Source organism: Lissotriton helveticus, chromosome 3_2, assembly GCF_964261635.1.
Source record: "Lissotriton helveticus chromosome 3_2, aLisHel1.1, whole genome shotgun sequence".
Lineage (NCBI taxonomy): Eukaryota > Metazoa > Chordata > Amphibia > Caudata > Salamandridae > Lissotriton > Lissotriton helveticus.
In genome coordinates, this window is record NC_136062.1 from 499,367,619 (window position 1) to 499,382,604 (window position 14,986).

A 14,986-nucleotide genomic window follows, 5' to 3' on the forward strand; every position below is an offset into this window, starting at 1 on the left:
CGACTGCATGGCGTGCTGGGAAGACTGGCAACGATTCAGGAGGATGCCAGTTTCGTTGGACACCACGATGGCGTTTGACACCATTGAATGGCCATACCTCTTCGCAGTCTTAGCAAAGATGGGTTTTGGGCCCTGCTTTATCAGGTGGGTGAGGCTCCTTTACACTGCACCCCTTGCTCAAGTCGTGATTAATAAGAAATCAGAGGTGTTTGTGCTGAGTCGTGGGACCCGCCAGGGCGGTCCGCTATCGCACTTACTCTTCGCCCTCTCCCTGGAGCCCTTGGTGGCATGGATCTGTAAAGATCCAATAATACAGGGGCTTAAGTGGACAGAAGGATGGGAGGACCGCATCTTTGTACGAGGACGATATCCTCCTGTATCTTGCCTCCCCGAAAGCGTTGCTCCATAGAGTGCTAAACATCTTCACAAACTTTGGTAAATATTCAGGGTACACGATTAATTAGAGCAAGTCCCTAACGTACGTCCTTAGCGGAGATCCTCTGCCCCTGCCCAGGGGTTGTCCTATTCAGGTAGCAAGGGTATTTCAATATTTGGGTGTCTTCATCAGCACAGACCCCCAAACTCCGATATGAACGTAACCGGCTTCCCACCCTGCAGAGACTGAGGTGCAACCACTTTCGCTGCTGGGTTGGGCAGCGCTTTTTAAAATGTCATTACCGTGCTTCCTCTACGCCTGGCAGAACTCCCCAGATTTTGTTCAAGCATGATATTTTAAGGAGATAGAGGGCCTGCAGAGGGAACTGCTGTGGGAAAGTAGACCCCGCATAGTTTAGCAAAAACTTGTACTGGGTAGGAATGACCGGGGGTGGGGGTGACGGGGGGTTGGGGGGGGGGGGGGGGGGGGGGAGGAGCGGGTAACGGATGGAAAATGTTCTTCCAGACATCAGAAAATACTATTGGGCTGCCCACCTAGCCGCAATCAACCATTGCACCTTCTGCCGTGGGGACGACCGAGGGTACATAATGGATAATTGGTTACTGCCGGGTGGCAATTACAACAGGGCCCTATACTCTAGATCCCGACGGTTTCCCTTAACAGGACAGACTAAGCACTCAGTACAGGCCTGGCAAGCAGCAAACAGAAGCCTTGGGTGGAACCAGAAACTCACGCTAGCCACGCCATTGTGGGATACAGAGCAGTTGGGCACCCTGGGGGCCTCAAAGGGGTTTGATAAGTGGGACTCTCATAGATTGGGGACCAGTGGGTGCAGGGCGAGGTGGTGACATTCGCTTCGCTCCAGCAGGAATACGCACTAGCTGACGGTGAATATTTCAGATACCTGCAAGCCCGGCATGCGTTCCTGTCAAATTTACCAAAAGGACTCCTTCGGGGGGAAAAAAACTGGAACTGCCAACTTGGTAATGTGAGATCAATGCCTAAACATGCAGTGGAAATCTGGGACATTCTTTCTAACAAACTCTGCCATATTGGTTTCTTGACTGAAAACTCTGTGATATTGGTTTCTTGACTGAAGTGTGGCTTAAACCTAACTCCACCCCTGCAATAGCACTACCAGAGGGTTATTGCATCCTAAGGCCTGATAGGCCAACTAAGGTGGAGGGTATAGCTATAGTTTATAAGGATTCCATTAAAATAATACTGGAGCAATCAAGTAACAATAGCATGGAAGTTCAAGTTTTTAGAATTTAGCTGCACTCGCAACGCAGCTGGAAAGACGCCTTGGTCTACCAGCCTCCCCGCCCTCTCCGGGATTTCTCACTTCAAGTAATGGAACTAATCTCTTCGCATGTAATTTCCACAACACATTTAGTCCTTCTGGGTGCCTTTATTCTCATAGCAAAGACAACATGACTCAGGATGCTTTGTCCTTTCTAATAGATCTACTAACATTAGATTTAAATACGATCAACGAAGGCCCCACTCACTCTGCGGGACACAAGTTAGATCTTATTTTCACCAACTCTTCTAATATGCTGTGCGGAGAAACCAGCCCTCTCACATGGACCGACCGCTCACTGATTGAGCTCAAACTCAAGGGCCCGAGGGCACATGACACGCGGTCTTAAACATCCCTGAGTGGGCGCAGACAGTGGCATAAAATGACTCCTGATCATTTTCAGGATTTAATTCTCACTCCTTGGAATCTCTATACAGAGAATAGAGGCTGGCCTAGCCTGGCCTGATACAACTTTACTATAAAAACAGCCATTGATCTCCTGGCCGCTCTAAAGCAATGTATCAGCTCCGCCAGGCGTACCCAGACCGCTCGGTTCTCTCCAATCCTCAAGACAGTAAAGCGTCTATAAAATGCACTATACAAAGCACACTATAAAACGGCATGGTCTAAATATCATAAAAACATCGAATGCTCGCAAAGCCCATATTGCACAGCAGCTAGAGCAGGCTGGGTATGCCCCCAAAACTATCAGATTCTTAAAACATTTACTCATCCAGAGGCATGTAATGAGCCAGCTCCCACGCGAGCTCTGACGAAATAGAAACGCATTTCGCAAGAAAAATACTTATAATTTATGATATTATCCTAGGCGGAAGCTACACACATGAACCCTCTGCTGACCACTTACCTGACCTGCCTAACGAGCAGAAGCTGTTTCCCCTTGCTTACGCCCGACGCAGTAGAGTCTTTACTTAACACGGTTTAATCTGGCTCCCCTCTTGATATCATCCCGGCTAAGACCACCTTACTGCTGGCCAAACCGCTTGCTACCCTCATCGGTTCTATTCTTAATCTTTCGCTGGAAAAAGGTCAACTCCCTACTGAGTGGAAGGCAGCACAAATAATTCCGATATGTAAGAACCTTAAGGCCCCTATGGACGACCTTTCCAACTATCGACCTATCTCGCTGTTCCCTCTTCTGAGCAAGATTTTACAAAAACATTAAAAAAACACCTTTCGGACTTTGCCGAAGCCTCCAGTTGTCTTGATCCTTCCCAGTCAGGTTTTAGACCCAGGCATAGTACGAAGTCAGCTCTGATTGCTGTCACTGATAACATCCGACAGTCACTAGACAACTGTCAGGCAGTTCTACTGGTGCGGCTTGATCTGTCGGCAGCTTTCAACACTGTCATCAAATCGTGCTCAGGAGACTCAGTGAAACAGGTATTCAAGGGGCAACCTTACAATGGATGAGGAGCTTTCTTTCACAAAGAACTCAGACTATCAACTTGGGCCCCTTCGGCTCGGAGACCGTGGAACTGCCGAAAGGAGTACCTCTGGGATCCTGTCTCAGTCCCACGTATGTTGCCCCATTGGCAGGATTACAGGAACTTAGGTTTCATATCCATCTCATAAGCTGATACTCCGCTCCTACTTTCCTTCGATAAAAACAACCCCAATGCTCAGTCCATTGTCTCAGAGGTATGAAGACCATCGCCTGCTGGATGAGAATTTTCTCCAGCTCAATGGCGGAAAAACTGAAATTATGCTGTTCGGTGACGCATCTATGAGGTGGTCCCTAAGCTGGTGGCCTTACGTTGTGGCGAACATTGTGACACCCCTCCCCGCCCCCATCTGCCCTTCCACCCGAGCTGTAGAAAAGGTCTCAAAAAGGAAGTAGTCCTCTCTAGGGTGTTCATGAAAGCTGCTGTTCTGGCTATTTGGTCTGGATGGGAAGAACCGTCATCTGGTGATGGACGTGTGGGATAAAGATCCGGGTTTATATCCCCCTGTGACTAAAGCACAAGCATCCCGCACATCTCCAGGATGTGGGTCATCTGGTATATTATGCTCATCTAGGATGGGCGAGTGAGGGGACATGCAGCCTACTTCAGAGTGCTGTGGTGAAGTGGATGGTGGGGGTGGTGTTGGTGGATTTAGAGAGGTAGGTACAGGAATGTGTGAAGGACTAGTGGCAATGTACTTTTTCTTGTTCTGGGGGGGCTGTATAGGAATGTCTATAGCTTTGTCGAAAGTGACCTGTAGTTTAGAGGGATGAGGCTTTGCTGGCTGAAGAATTATCTTCTTGGTTCAGGGTTGAATTTGTAACGTTTTCTGCCTCGGATCAAGCCGTTCCTCCATCACGCCGAGGATTGGTTTGGGAGGAGCGCCGAGGATTGGTTGGGAGGAGTTTATCGATCTAAAGGTTAAATACTTGGGAGCAGTGAAAAGTTTTGATCTCTGTGCCAGTGTGCTCGGAGACGAAGCACTGTGGCCCTTGTCTTTGGGAACAGAAGTGACTGTTCGCTGTATCTGTGCCGAATGAGACTTGGGGGAGATGAGGCCCATGCTGTAAGGCAGACTTTTCAGTGCAGAGGATGGTGGGCTTCCTAGCCAATGTCTATGCGCGCCATTGCTTCTATGCAGTGGTGGACCGTATGCAGCTTTTTCGGACAGAGCCAATTTTTTGGGCTTCGAATTGGGGGCAGTTGTACTCCCGACACGACTTAGTTTGGCAGACTCCAGGCTGGCCGAATCATGTTCGATGTTGCAGTCGGAATCTTGGATGGAGAGGGATTCCTCTGAGGCCAAAGTTTCCTCTTACTACTCTTGTTGACCAAAGATGTCAGGCGAGTCGTGTGCGCTGCATTTCTTGGCAGCGTGAACGTCAGTCCCATTTCACTTTATTCTCACAGCTGGCTGTGATCAACGAGCCACCGAGGATTCACCACCAAGAGTCACAGGCAACTTTCAACGTGCTGCCACACGACACCGGGCAATAAGGGAGGGTCTCCCCACCTTGAAGTGTAAGTTAGAAGTTCATAGCTTAGGTGGCAGCACCAAGTCTCTCATACAATGTTAATTTTTTAGCTCTGCTCTATTTTCTGTAGCTGTTGTCACATCTTTTGCACTTTGATTCCTGGGTGCAAACCAGTCATTTAAAAACGTGAAGGGAATAGCGAAGGACAGCTGGTATCATGGTTTCTTTCTGGCCAGCCTATTGGGTAAGAACGGTGGGTGTCCTCAGAGAACTGCAGGCCAACATCGACTTTCTTCACTGAAAACACTAGAGGCCTTTATGGACTACCACTAAAGATACAACGGAAGGAAATGGGATTTTAATGCCATTAGGTCAAAGCAGATACAACTGCTCAGATACGGTGAAGTTACTTACCTTCAACAAGCTACTCTAGATTTACAAGATGTGCATCTCAAATGTTAACTGTGCAACATAACTGCAGATAATTCAACTGCACCGAAAGTCAGATTTGGTGACAGCTGTGCCCAACAAGGAGATTTGTAGGATGAACCAATGACCCACTTCTAAAAACAGTCTTCCAACAAGAGCTATATATAGTAGCAGTCCCCGGCAAACAAGTATGGCATACCTTCTCTTTTTTCACTTTCTTGGTTCTTTCAAGCGGCGGCGGCTTTGAGGATGGTGGTGGAGGGGATGACGGTGGAGGTGGTGGTGGCGGCGGCGGTGGAGGGTCAGCACTAATGATCGGCAGTAGTCTCTGGGTGGGGAGTGGCTGTGTGGGCACAGCGACACCAACACTAGGGATCACATAGTCCATGCCATGTACTGGGGAATGCACAGTGGAAGGTAGGGCCTGCTCCAGATAGGCCATCTGATTCACCGCAACTATCGGAAGGCCTGTGAGGACAGAAGAAAAAACAGGAAAGAGGAGTTGTGTAGGCCCAATATATTTTTTTTTGTTCTTTTAAAGTAAACTCCAAAGTCCAGCTGTTGTATCACAATTTAAAGTCATTCACCCATGCATGCAGATCTCATGAATGTAGGCATGGATTCAAAAGGGAACACCATGTTAGGAGGGATCTCGTTTAGAAACTGTTCAGGAAACGCATCCTAACCATGTGGGGGTGTAATAGTATTTACAGAAGACACACAACCTTGGCATATATTCTGCAGTAAGTGGTTTGTTTTGAACATTATTCTACGCTGGAAGAAGGACATTCATGGTCCGTGTTTGCCCAACATGCTATTATTTCTAAAACCACCATGAAGAAAGGGGGGAAAACCTGTGTGTAAGCCCACGCCTCACAGAAGGAAGGGAGCATGTTTATTATGTGTAAGGCTTCTATGACACCCAGGATGAAGAGGAATGAACAGATTCCCTGGAAAGAAAGAAATGGAGAATATGCTGCTCACCTGCAGGCATGACTGGCTGGCTGTAGAGAACAGGACAGCTGCCGATGGTCGCAGAGCGCTGTTCAGAACCCGCAGACATTTCCGCAGCTTTCCTTTTATGTGCTTTACTCGAGGTTGTAGTGGACTCAGTAGAACTCTGAAAGCATTAAAATAGGAGCATCTTCAATTATTCAGAATTCTAAATGCCATCAACAATAAAAGTAACATGCAATGTCTGGAGAGGGTAAGGAGAAGGGAAGTCTAATTGCCACAACCCATGGGTTATGAGCAATGAAAGTAAAGGTGGGCGAAGGGTTCCTCGTTCTTCAGAGTACTAACATCAGTCATTAGTCCTACACTTTGTATGTGAATGAATGATACAGCTTACAAAGCGCCGGTCTTGGCACTGTGCAGAGCAATAAGGAGCGAGAACTAGGTAATATCAGCGAGGATCACGGACTAACCAGCTTTGAGGCTTCTCCTGAAAATCAGTTCAAGTGGTAAACTGTTCCAATGAAGACCCGTAACACTGAAAAAACTATTAAACCCCTTTCCCCCCTCAACCCCCCCACCCCCAAGGTGGCAGGTTTGAAGGAAGCAACCCTCTAAAGACTGGCTGAACATGAGCCTAATCTCCTACCTGGGATGTACTGCACAACATTTGTTTTAAAGTAACCTGGGACTTTTCCATGGAGAGATTTATAGGCTAAACAAAGAGCCTTGGAGGTAATGCGGTGGCAGACCGGGCGCCGCGACAATTGTCTGATGGAGGTCCAGACAGAAATTTAGCAATTCTTAGAAAACGTGCGCCCGCATTTTGAATGGTCCGTAATTTCTTAGGTGAACCTTTTGGTATGCGGATATAAAGACTATTACAATAATCCAGCTTCGATAGAACTAAAGCGATAACCACCGCTTTCAACAGATTTGCCGGGAGAAAATGTTCTTTTTTTTACAATTCTAATCCAGTAAAAGGCAGAGGAAGTAATCAAGTTGACTTGTTCTTCGTATTTTAGCTCCTTATCCAACAGAAACCCCAGGTTTTTTACTTTGGAGGTTGGGTAGGAGCCATACCCAAGTCAGAAGGCCACCAGCTAGAAGACCAGACGGCCAGATTATTGCCAAATTGAATTATCTCTGTTTTTGAGGAGTTGAGCTCCAGGCAATAATTGGCCATCTGTAGGAAGCTGGCTCTGTATACACTATACCAAAGTGCGGTATAGTGTGCATAGAATCCGGTGGAACCCCAAAGGTAGGCAGAGGTAAAGTTAGATCGCACCTCACTCTCTATTTGTGGTAGTGTGGGCGAGCAGTAAGGCTTTATCAGAGGACAGTGTTGTACACTGAGTCAGCAAATGAATTCACACACTCAAAGACAACTTCAAACCAATTGTTTTTGTAAAAAAATATCCTTTTAGTTATTTTATTTCTAGAACTAAGCCAAGCCTGGCACAGGTAAGCAATAAATACTATACATTAGTAAATGCTGCAGGAAAGTGGGTTTCTGTTGCAGTAACGTTCCCTGTTTTTGCCAGACTACTGATGCACTTTTTCTTGGTGTGCCCTGGGTCCTACCAAGCAGGTTCCCAGGGCCTGTGTTCTTTGCCCTAAACTAACTGGGAATCCCGGGCCACCTGTCAGCCCCTGGTAAATGGTACCATAGGTACCCAGGGCACTGTGACCAGAGAAGGCCTCTAAGAGCTGCAGCACTTATTGTGGCACCCTTAGAAGCCCTGTACCCTGACACAGACACACGGTCTTTGCAGGCTGCGTGTTTTGGTGCAGAACAAAGTAAAGAGTCTACATGCCATGCCTACAAACGCACTGCTCTGGCATAGATCAGCCACCCCTCTAGCTGGGTGCCCTATGCCAGTGGTGTGGGCACAGGTGCATGATCCCTGTGCCCCTAAAGTACTCAGGTCCATTCCTGGGCACTGTAAGTGCAGTGATGCCATTGAGAGCATATGGTGCTGGGAGTTTATTTATTTATTACAGGATTTGTAATGCGCATGGCTGCCTCAGCGACGAGGCGTCCCAGCCCAGCCAGAAACCAGACAGGAAACAGGGAGACACAGCGAGCGACATATCAGATAGTGGGGAACAGCCAAGTCTTCAAGATTTCCGAAATGTTAGAAGGTTAGGGGTGGCTCGGATGCTTGCTGGAAGGGAGTTCCACAGTTTGGCCGCCAAGAGGCCAAACGAACGACCCCCTGCCCTCGCTTTCTTAACTTGAGGCACACAGACCAGACCTTGGTTTGCCGAACGCAGAGCACGTCTAGGCAAATATGGCTTCTGTAGACCTAATAACCCCAAAGGGGCATGGAGCCGCAGAATTTTATGCGCAATACATAGCACCTTAAACTGAATGCGGGCTTCGATTGGCAGCCAGTGCAGCTTCAAAAGCACCCGGGCCTCTGAGTGAGATCTTGTGAGTGCCGCTAGCATACATGCTGCTGCGTTCTGGACCCTCTGCAGCCGCTTAATGCTAGCTTTATTGGCACCTAGGTATAAGGTGTTGCCATAATCTAGCCTCGCAAGGATGGAAGCCTGCAGGATGGTCTGGCGTACTCTGGGAGGGAAGAAGCCAAGCAAGGGCCTTAATCCTCTCAGAAGCCCAAAGCAGACTGCGGCTACTGCTCTTGTCTGCTTATCGAATGTTAGTCCGGTATCGAACCAAACACCCAGGTTCTTCACCATCTCCTTCGGCAACAGCGCGGGTTTCAGGTGATCAGGCCACCATTGCTCTGACCAGAGTCCCTGGTCCTTCCCATATAATAGAATCTCTGACTTGCTGGCATTTAATTGAAGGCAATTAGCCTTCATCCAGTCCGAGATAATCGATCAATCCTCCTTAAAGTTCTCCAGGTTGGTACGGCATTTTTGGGAGAAAGCGATCACCAGCTGGGTGTCGTCAGCATACGACACCAAGGACAACCCCCGGCCTCTGGCCACCTCCGCCAAGGGTCCCACATACAGATTGAATAAAAGTGGGCTCAGGATTGAACCTTGAGGAACAACCCCCTGGCCCAGGGCATGTTCCTGAGAATGGAACGGCGGCACGGACACTTGGAACGACCGCCCAGCCAGAAAGGACCGGATCCATTCCAGGGCAACATCCCTAATGCCGACCATCCAGAGACTGAGAAGAATCTCATGGGACACCGTATCAAATGCGGCACTTTGTTTCAATAGGACCAAGGCCGCAGAATCATCTACATCCAACCTACTACGGATGGATTCCGTGACCACCAGAAGAGCGGATTCCGTGCTGTGGCGGGGGCAAAACCCTTGTTGGGATGGGTCAAAGATGTTATGCTCATCGATGTAGTTAGATAAGATGGAATTTACATGTGCCTCCACCACTTTCGCCATGAAAGGGAGCTGAGATAAGGGGCGATAATTGCTGGGTCGTCCGGGTCAAGTGATGGCTTTGTTAACAATGGAATAATCTTAGCATGCTTCCACGCCCTTGGGACGGAGGCTGACTTCAATGAGAGGTTAGCCAGTTCTAAAGCCACTGGGGAGATAAGAGATAGAAGCTGCCGAAAATGACTCGCCGCCAGCGGGTCTGCCGGCGAACCAGACTTGATCTTAACACTGTCATTACGAACTCCACAGCACCATAATGGCTACCCCGAAAACGGAGGAGTTTGGTATCAAACTTCTCAGCACATTAAACTCGCACTGATGCCAGTGTGGGATTTAATGAAAAATGCACACAGAGGGCATCTCAGAGATGCCCCCTGAAAACTAACCAACTCCTAGCGACATGACTGAGTGGCTGCCTAGACTGCCACCACCAGACATGTTTCTGGACCCCTGGTTCGAGAGCTTGCCGCTCTTGGGGGCCTGAAACAATGCACATCCTGGGACGAGGTGCCAAGCCTCCCCACCTCCCCCCAGGATGGGCAGGGTTCACGAAGGGGACGCTTCAAAGGCTTGCCACCTTTGTGAGCATCTCCAGACCATTTTCTGTATTCAGCAACTGGTCCTCATTGGTTCCACCCTCCACTTTGGGCGGGAGAACAGGCGGGGAAAAAGGTGTGCCCACCTCTGCCAACTCGACCCCTCAGGTGGGGCAGGCGAGGTGAAGCACAACTTTCAGCCCACGTCATCTTGAAGATGGGGGGGGACTCAGCCAACCAAGGACAGGCTCATGCCCCACTCCCACTGGAGAGTGGCATAATAGGGGGTTTACTCACCCCAGGGAAGGGACCCATTGGTCCCTGCCCGTTTACCTACCTGTAATGCCCCTAAATCTAGGGGAACCTTGCTTCCTCCGATCCAGACAAAAAACAAGAAAGATGATAAGGACTGAAGAGCTGTGCAGAGCTAACGAGGACGACGCCCACTGACTTGTTCCTAGCCCTACCAGCCTGTCTCCCCCCCTCGAACCTGCTGCAGCAAAATCCCTGTGTGTCCTGCAGCCAGCAACCTCAAGAAACCAGGAGGACCTGCCTGCCGTCACTTCCAAAAACTGCATCTCCAGTGAGCACTGGATTTGTTCAACTGCAATTTCTGGCACCAGCCAAATACCGCGAATCCAGCCCACTCTGCACCTGCCAAACCCGGCCCAAGTGGAAAAACACCACAAGGTCACCCGGCAATCCTGACCAGAGATCCGGCGACCCCTGACCTGCCTCAAGCCTGCAGCCTAAATCCATAAGGCCCCCCTAACCGCGAGCAGGAGCTGGTAAGAAGATCCGACCCCAAAAGGTAGCCCTGCACCCGTAGCCCCACGGCCTTGTGTGCCCAAACAGATTGTGCCTAACCTCCGGCTAACTTCCCAACTTACCTCTCCAAGTGGTGGTCGCACCCAGAAGTCCTCCCTGCCTGCAGTGCTTTTGCAAACCGGAGGTTCTCCATAGAAAACAGGGCGCCAGACGTCGAAACAGCACTCTGCCACAGACACCAGAGTGCCGCTGAGGGTGTAACAAGAGTGCATCACTGACCCCCGGGGACCCCCGAATCTAACTCTGGAACCTTACCTGTCGCAATAAATTACTTACCTGTGAACCGTTAGCCTGTTTTTCCTCCATAGGATAACTGACAATTTTCTTCCAAAAAGTTTCGAAGTGTGGAGTTTTGAAATCTAAAAATATTTTAAAATCGCACAAATAACCAAAGAAAACAAGTTACTTACCTGTAACTTTGGTTCCCCAGTATTGGTAACTTTCATAGATTCCCATGCTTTGTATCATTCCCCGTCGTCAGAATGGGAGCCTCAGTAAATAAAAAATGCCATAGTAGTAAGCACAAAGTGAAAAAATAGGCCTAGGCCTCATCTCATTTTGTAGCTTATCCGCCTCTTTTTGTAAAAGAGACCAAATTCTTGCAATAGCCAATCAGAGTAGCCTCACCCCATTGAACCTTCCTGAGAGAGCCTCAGAGCCTCAGATTTTCGTAGCCGTTGTGAACAGCAACATCATTGGATAATAAGGCTGAGCTTTCCCAGGGGAGGAGGGTGGGCGCATGGGAATCTATGAAAGTTACCAATACTGGGGAACCAAAGTTTCAGGTAAGTAACTTGTTTTCTTGCCCCAGTATTGGAACTTTCATAGATTTCCATGCTTTGTATCAGAATAGCCAGCAGTAAAGAGAAAAGCATATTTTGTAATATATATATCTGTAAATATCATACGTAATCCTGATAAGAAAAACAGAACACATTTGCATCACAAAGCAGAACAACAACAAGCAATACAAAATATGCAATATAGGAAGGCGGGATAGTAAGGAAAGCTCACCGACTTATTGGAAAAGGTTCAAGACCGCCTGGCCCACTGCCGCATCCTCTTTCACAGAAGAATCCAAGCAGTAGTGGCGAGTGAAGGTGTGGACACTGCTCCATGTCGCCGCTCTACATATGCCCTTGATCGGGACACCTGAGAAGAGAGCCACCGATGAAGCCATGGATCTCGTAGAATGAGCACGAACCGCTCGCTGAAGAGGTTTCCCCGCTTCTCGATGGCAAAACTGGATTGCGCTGGATATCCAGCGGGAAATGCAGGGTTTAGAAATTGGACAACCCTTACGTGGAGCACTGTATGAAACAAAAAGCTGGGAAGATTTCCTGAACAGTCTTGTGCGCTCCAAGTAGAACTTGAGACATCTGTGAATGTCCAAAGAATGCAGAGCCCTCTCTGCTGGCGTGGAGGGCCGCGGGAAGAAGGACTTAAAGATCACCGGCTCATTCAGATGAAATTCTGAAGGGACTTTAGGAATAAATTTAGGATTTGTTCGTAGGATGAGAACCTCATTTTTAAATTGCAGAAAGGGTTCATCAATTGTGAAAGCCTGGTGCTCACTAACCCTTCTAGCCGATGTCAGGGCCAAAAGAAGAGCCAGTTTCCAGGAAACAAACTTCATGTCCGCCCTATGAATAGGCTCAAATTGGGCCTTCATTAGATGTGACAGTACCAAGTTAAGATGCCAGGCTGGCGGTGGAGGCCGGACTGGTGGAAAAACCCTGAACAAACCTTTCAGGAACTGTTTGATGATCCTTGCAGACCAAAGGGAAGGACCTGATGATCGTCTAAATCTAGACATGGCCGCTAGATGTAATTTTATAGAAGAATGAGCCAATCCAGATTTTGCAAGAGAAAGGATGTAAGACAAGAGTTGGTGTGGTGCAGAAGTATACGGATGTAGACCTTGTCTCTGACACCAAAGGCAGAATCTCTTCCACTTTGCCCGATAGGTCTTATTCGTACTAGGCGCTCAGGCCTGAGCCAAAATGTCTTTGCATTCTCCTGAAAGATTTAAACCCCGGAACTCTCTGAACTCAGGAGCCACGCTGTCAATTGAAGTGACTTCAGGTCTGGATGCAGAACCTGCCCGTGGGCCATTGTTAACAGTGATGGAACAGGACGCAGGAGAATCGGTTGATCCTGGGAGAGGAGAAGAAGCTCTGTGTACCAAAACTGCCTGGGCCATGCTGGTGCAATCAGAATCATTCTGCACGGCTCCGCCTTGAGCTTGCGGATCAGTCTCGGGATTAGCGGAATAGGAGGAAAGGCGTAAACAAATGCGCCGTACCAGGCAATCAAAAGCGCATTCCCAAGGATACCTGATGGTGAAGCCTGCTTGCGTAGGACTGGCATTTGGCGTTCTGAGGAGTCGCAAACAGATCGATGGGTGGGGTCCCCCAACGATGAAACAGTTCGTTCAGAATGGTCTGATCCAGTTCCCATTCGTGGCTGATGTTCCTTTAGCGACTCAAAGCGTCTGCTGTGGCATTGAGTGTGCCCGCCAGATGTACCGCTGATAGAGTGATATTGTGTTGGATCACCCAATTCCAAAGCCTCTGTGCTTCCTTTGACAGGGTGCAAGATCTCGTGCCGCCCTGCTTGTTTATGTAGTGCATGGCCGTGGTGTTGTCTGTACGAACCAGCACAGCACGGTTGCGGATCCTCGGAAGGAAAGCCTGTAAGGCTAGACGAATGGCCATAAGTTCCAGCAGGTTGATGTGAAACTGGACTTGGACTGCGCTCCAATGACCACTGACTTTCAGTTCTTGGAGGACCCCATCCCTCCATGGAAGCATCTGTTGTTAATACCATGGGAGATGGTGGAAGTTGGAACGGTAATCCTACTGAAAGATTGTCTTTTAGCAACCACCAGCTGCTTGCCTTTCGCATTGCCGGAGTAATGACTATCTTGTCGTCGAAGGAGCCTGTCACCTGACGCCATTGTTTGTCCAACTGTTCCTGCAGTGGACGCATCCGCAGCCTGCAGTGTGGTATTAATGGTATGCAGGATGAGATCGATCCGAGAAGCGATTTGTATTGGCGAACTGACAGAAACTTCCTTGTCTGTAGGAGGCGAGCTGAGAGAATCAGTTTGGACTGGCGCTCTTCCGAAGTAAAAGCCAGGCAGCACTCCGTATCGAGGATTGCACCCAAAAACCTCGCTGTATTGGAGGGGCGCAAAATCGATTTTTCCCTGTTGACCCGAAGGCCCAGCTGGTCGAACAGTTGACTGCAGCACATGACAGCCCTGGACACTTCCTGGAACGAAGGAGCCTTTACCAGCCAATCGTCCAGATATGGGAAGACTTCGAAAGACTGCCTCCTGATAAAAGCTGCCACAGGAGCCAGTACCTTTGTAAAGATCCGCGGTGCGGACCGGAGACCAAAAGGCAGTACTCTGAACTGAAAATGGCTCTTGCCTACTGTAAATCGAAGATATTGCCTGTGAGCTGGATGAATGGGCACATGGAAGTAAGCATCCTCCAAATATAGGGTTGCCATGTAGTCCCCTGGATTGAGAAGGCGTAGGATGTCCTGAAGAGTGACCATCCTGAAGGACAACTTGATGAGATAAGTGTTGAGCTGCCGTAGATCTAAAATCGGACGCCACTTGTCCTTTATTTTCCGAACCAGGAAGAACCTGGAATAGAACCCTTTCCCCTTTTGGGAGAGAGGTACAGGCTCTATTGCCCCCTTGGTGAAGAGTTGGTGGGACTCGAGACGAAGGAGCCTTAGATGTTTGGGTGTAATAGCGTCTGGAGCTCTCGTTGGAGGAAGATCTTGAAACTCCAACGTGTGTCCTTCCTTGATGTTTAGGACCCACTGGTCTGTTATGACCTTCCAGCTGTTGAGACAATGGGCAATCCGATGGTTGGATCGTCGACGGGATCGTCGACGAACTCGAAGCCAGGATCATGGTCACCGTCGTCGTGGGAAGTGGTCCTCGTCATGACTCTCGTCGACATAGTCGTCGAAAAAGTCAGTTTCGTCGACGAGGAACAGGCATCAGGCATCTTAAACGTCGTCGACTGTGTAGATGCCGTCGAAGCCATCGTCGACGAGCCCGTTGACGAGGCCAATTTTAAAGACAAGTCTGTTTTGACAGGAATCGTCGACGCACCTGTGGTTTTCACCGTCGACGAACGCTGTTTTCTGTCAGAAGCAATCTCCTGAGGTGCAGTGGAAGACTTTTTCACCCCTCT

General features: G+C 48.9%; 1 protein-coding gene across 3 annotated transcripts in view; it reads right to left on the minus strand.

Moving 5' to 3' along the window:
- The window catches only part of FNBP4 (formin binding protein 4), a 235,524-nt gene that overhangs the window by 81,981 nt on the left and 138,557 nt on the right, over window positions 1-14,986 (minus strand). For all 3 annotated transcript variants that reach the window (XM_078684505.1, XM_078684506.1, XM_078684507.1), the window contains 2 exons: window positions 6,055-6,190; window positions 5,270-5,538 (listed from right to left, as the gene is read on the minus strand). In XM_078684505.1, coding sequence (XP_078540631.1) covers window positions 5,270-5,538; window positions 6,055-6,190 — 405 coding nt within the window. The remainder of the gene's footprint in view (window positions 1-5,269; window positions 5,539-6,054; window positions 6,191-14,986) is intronic.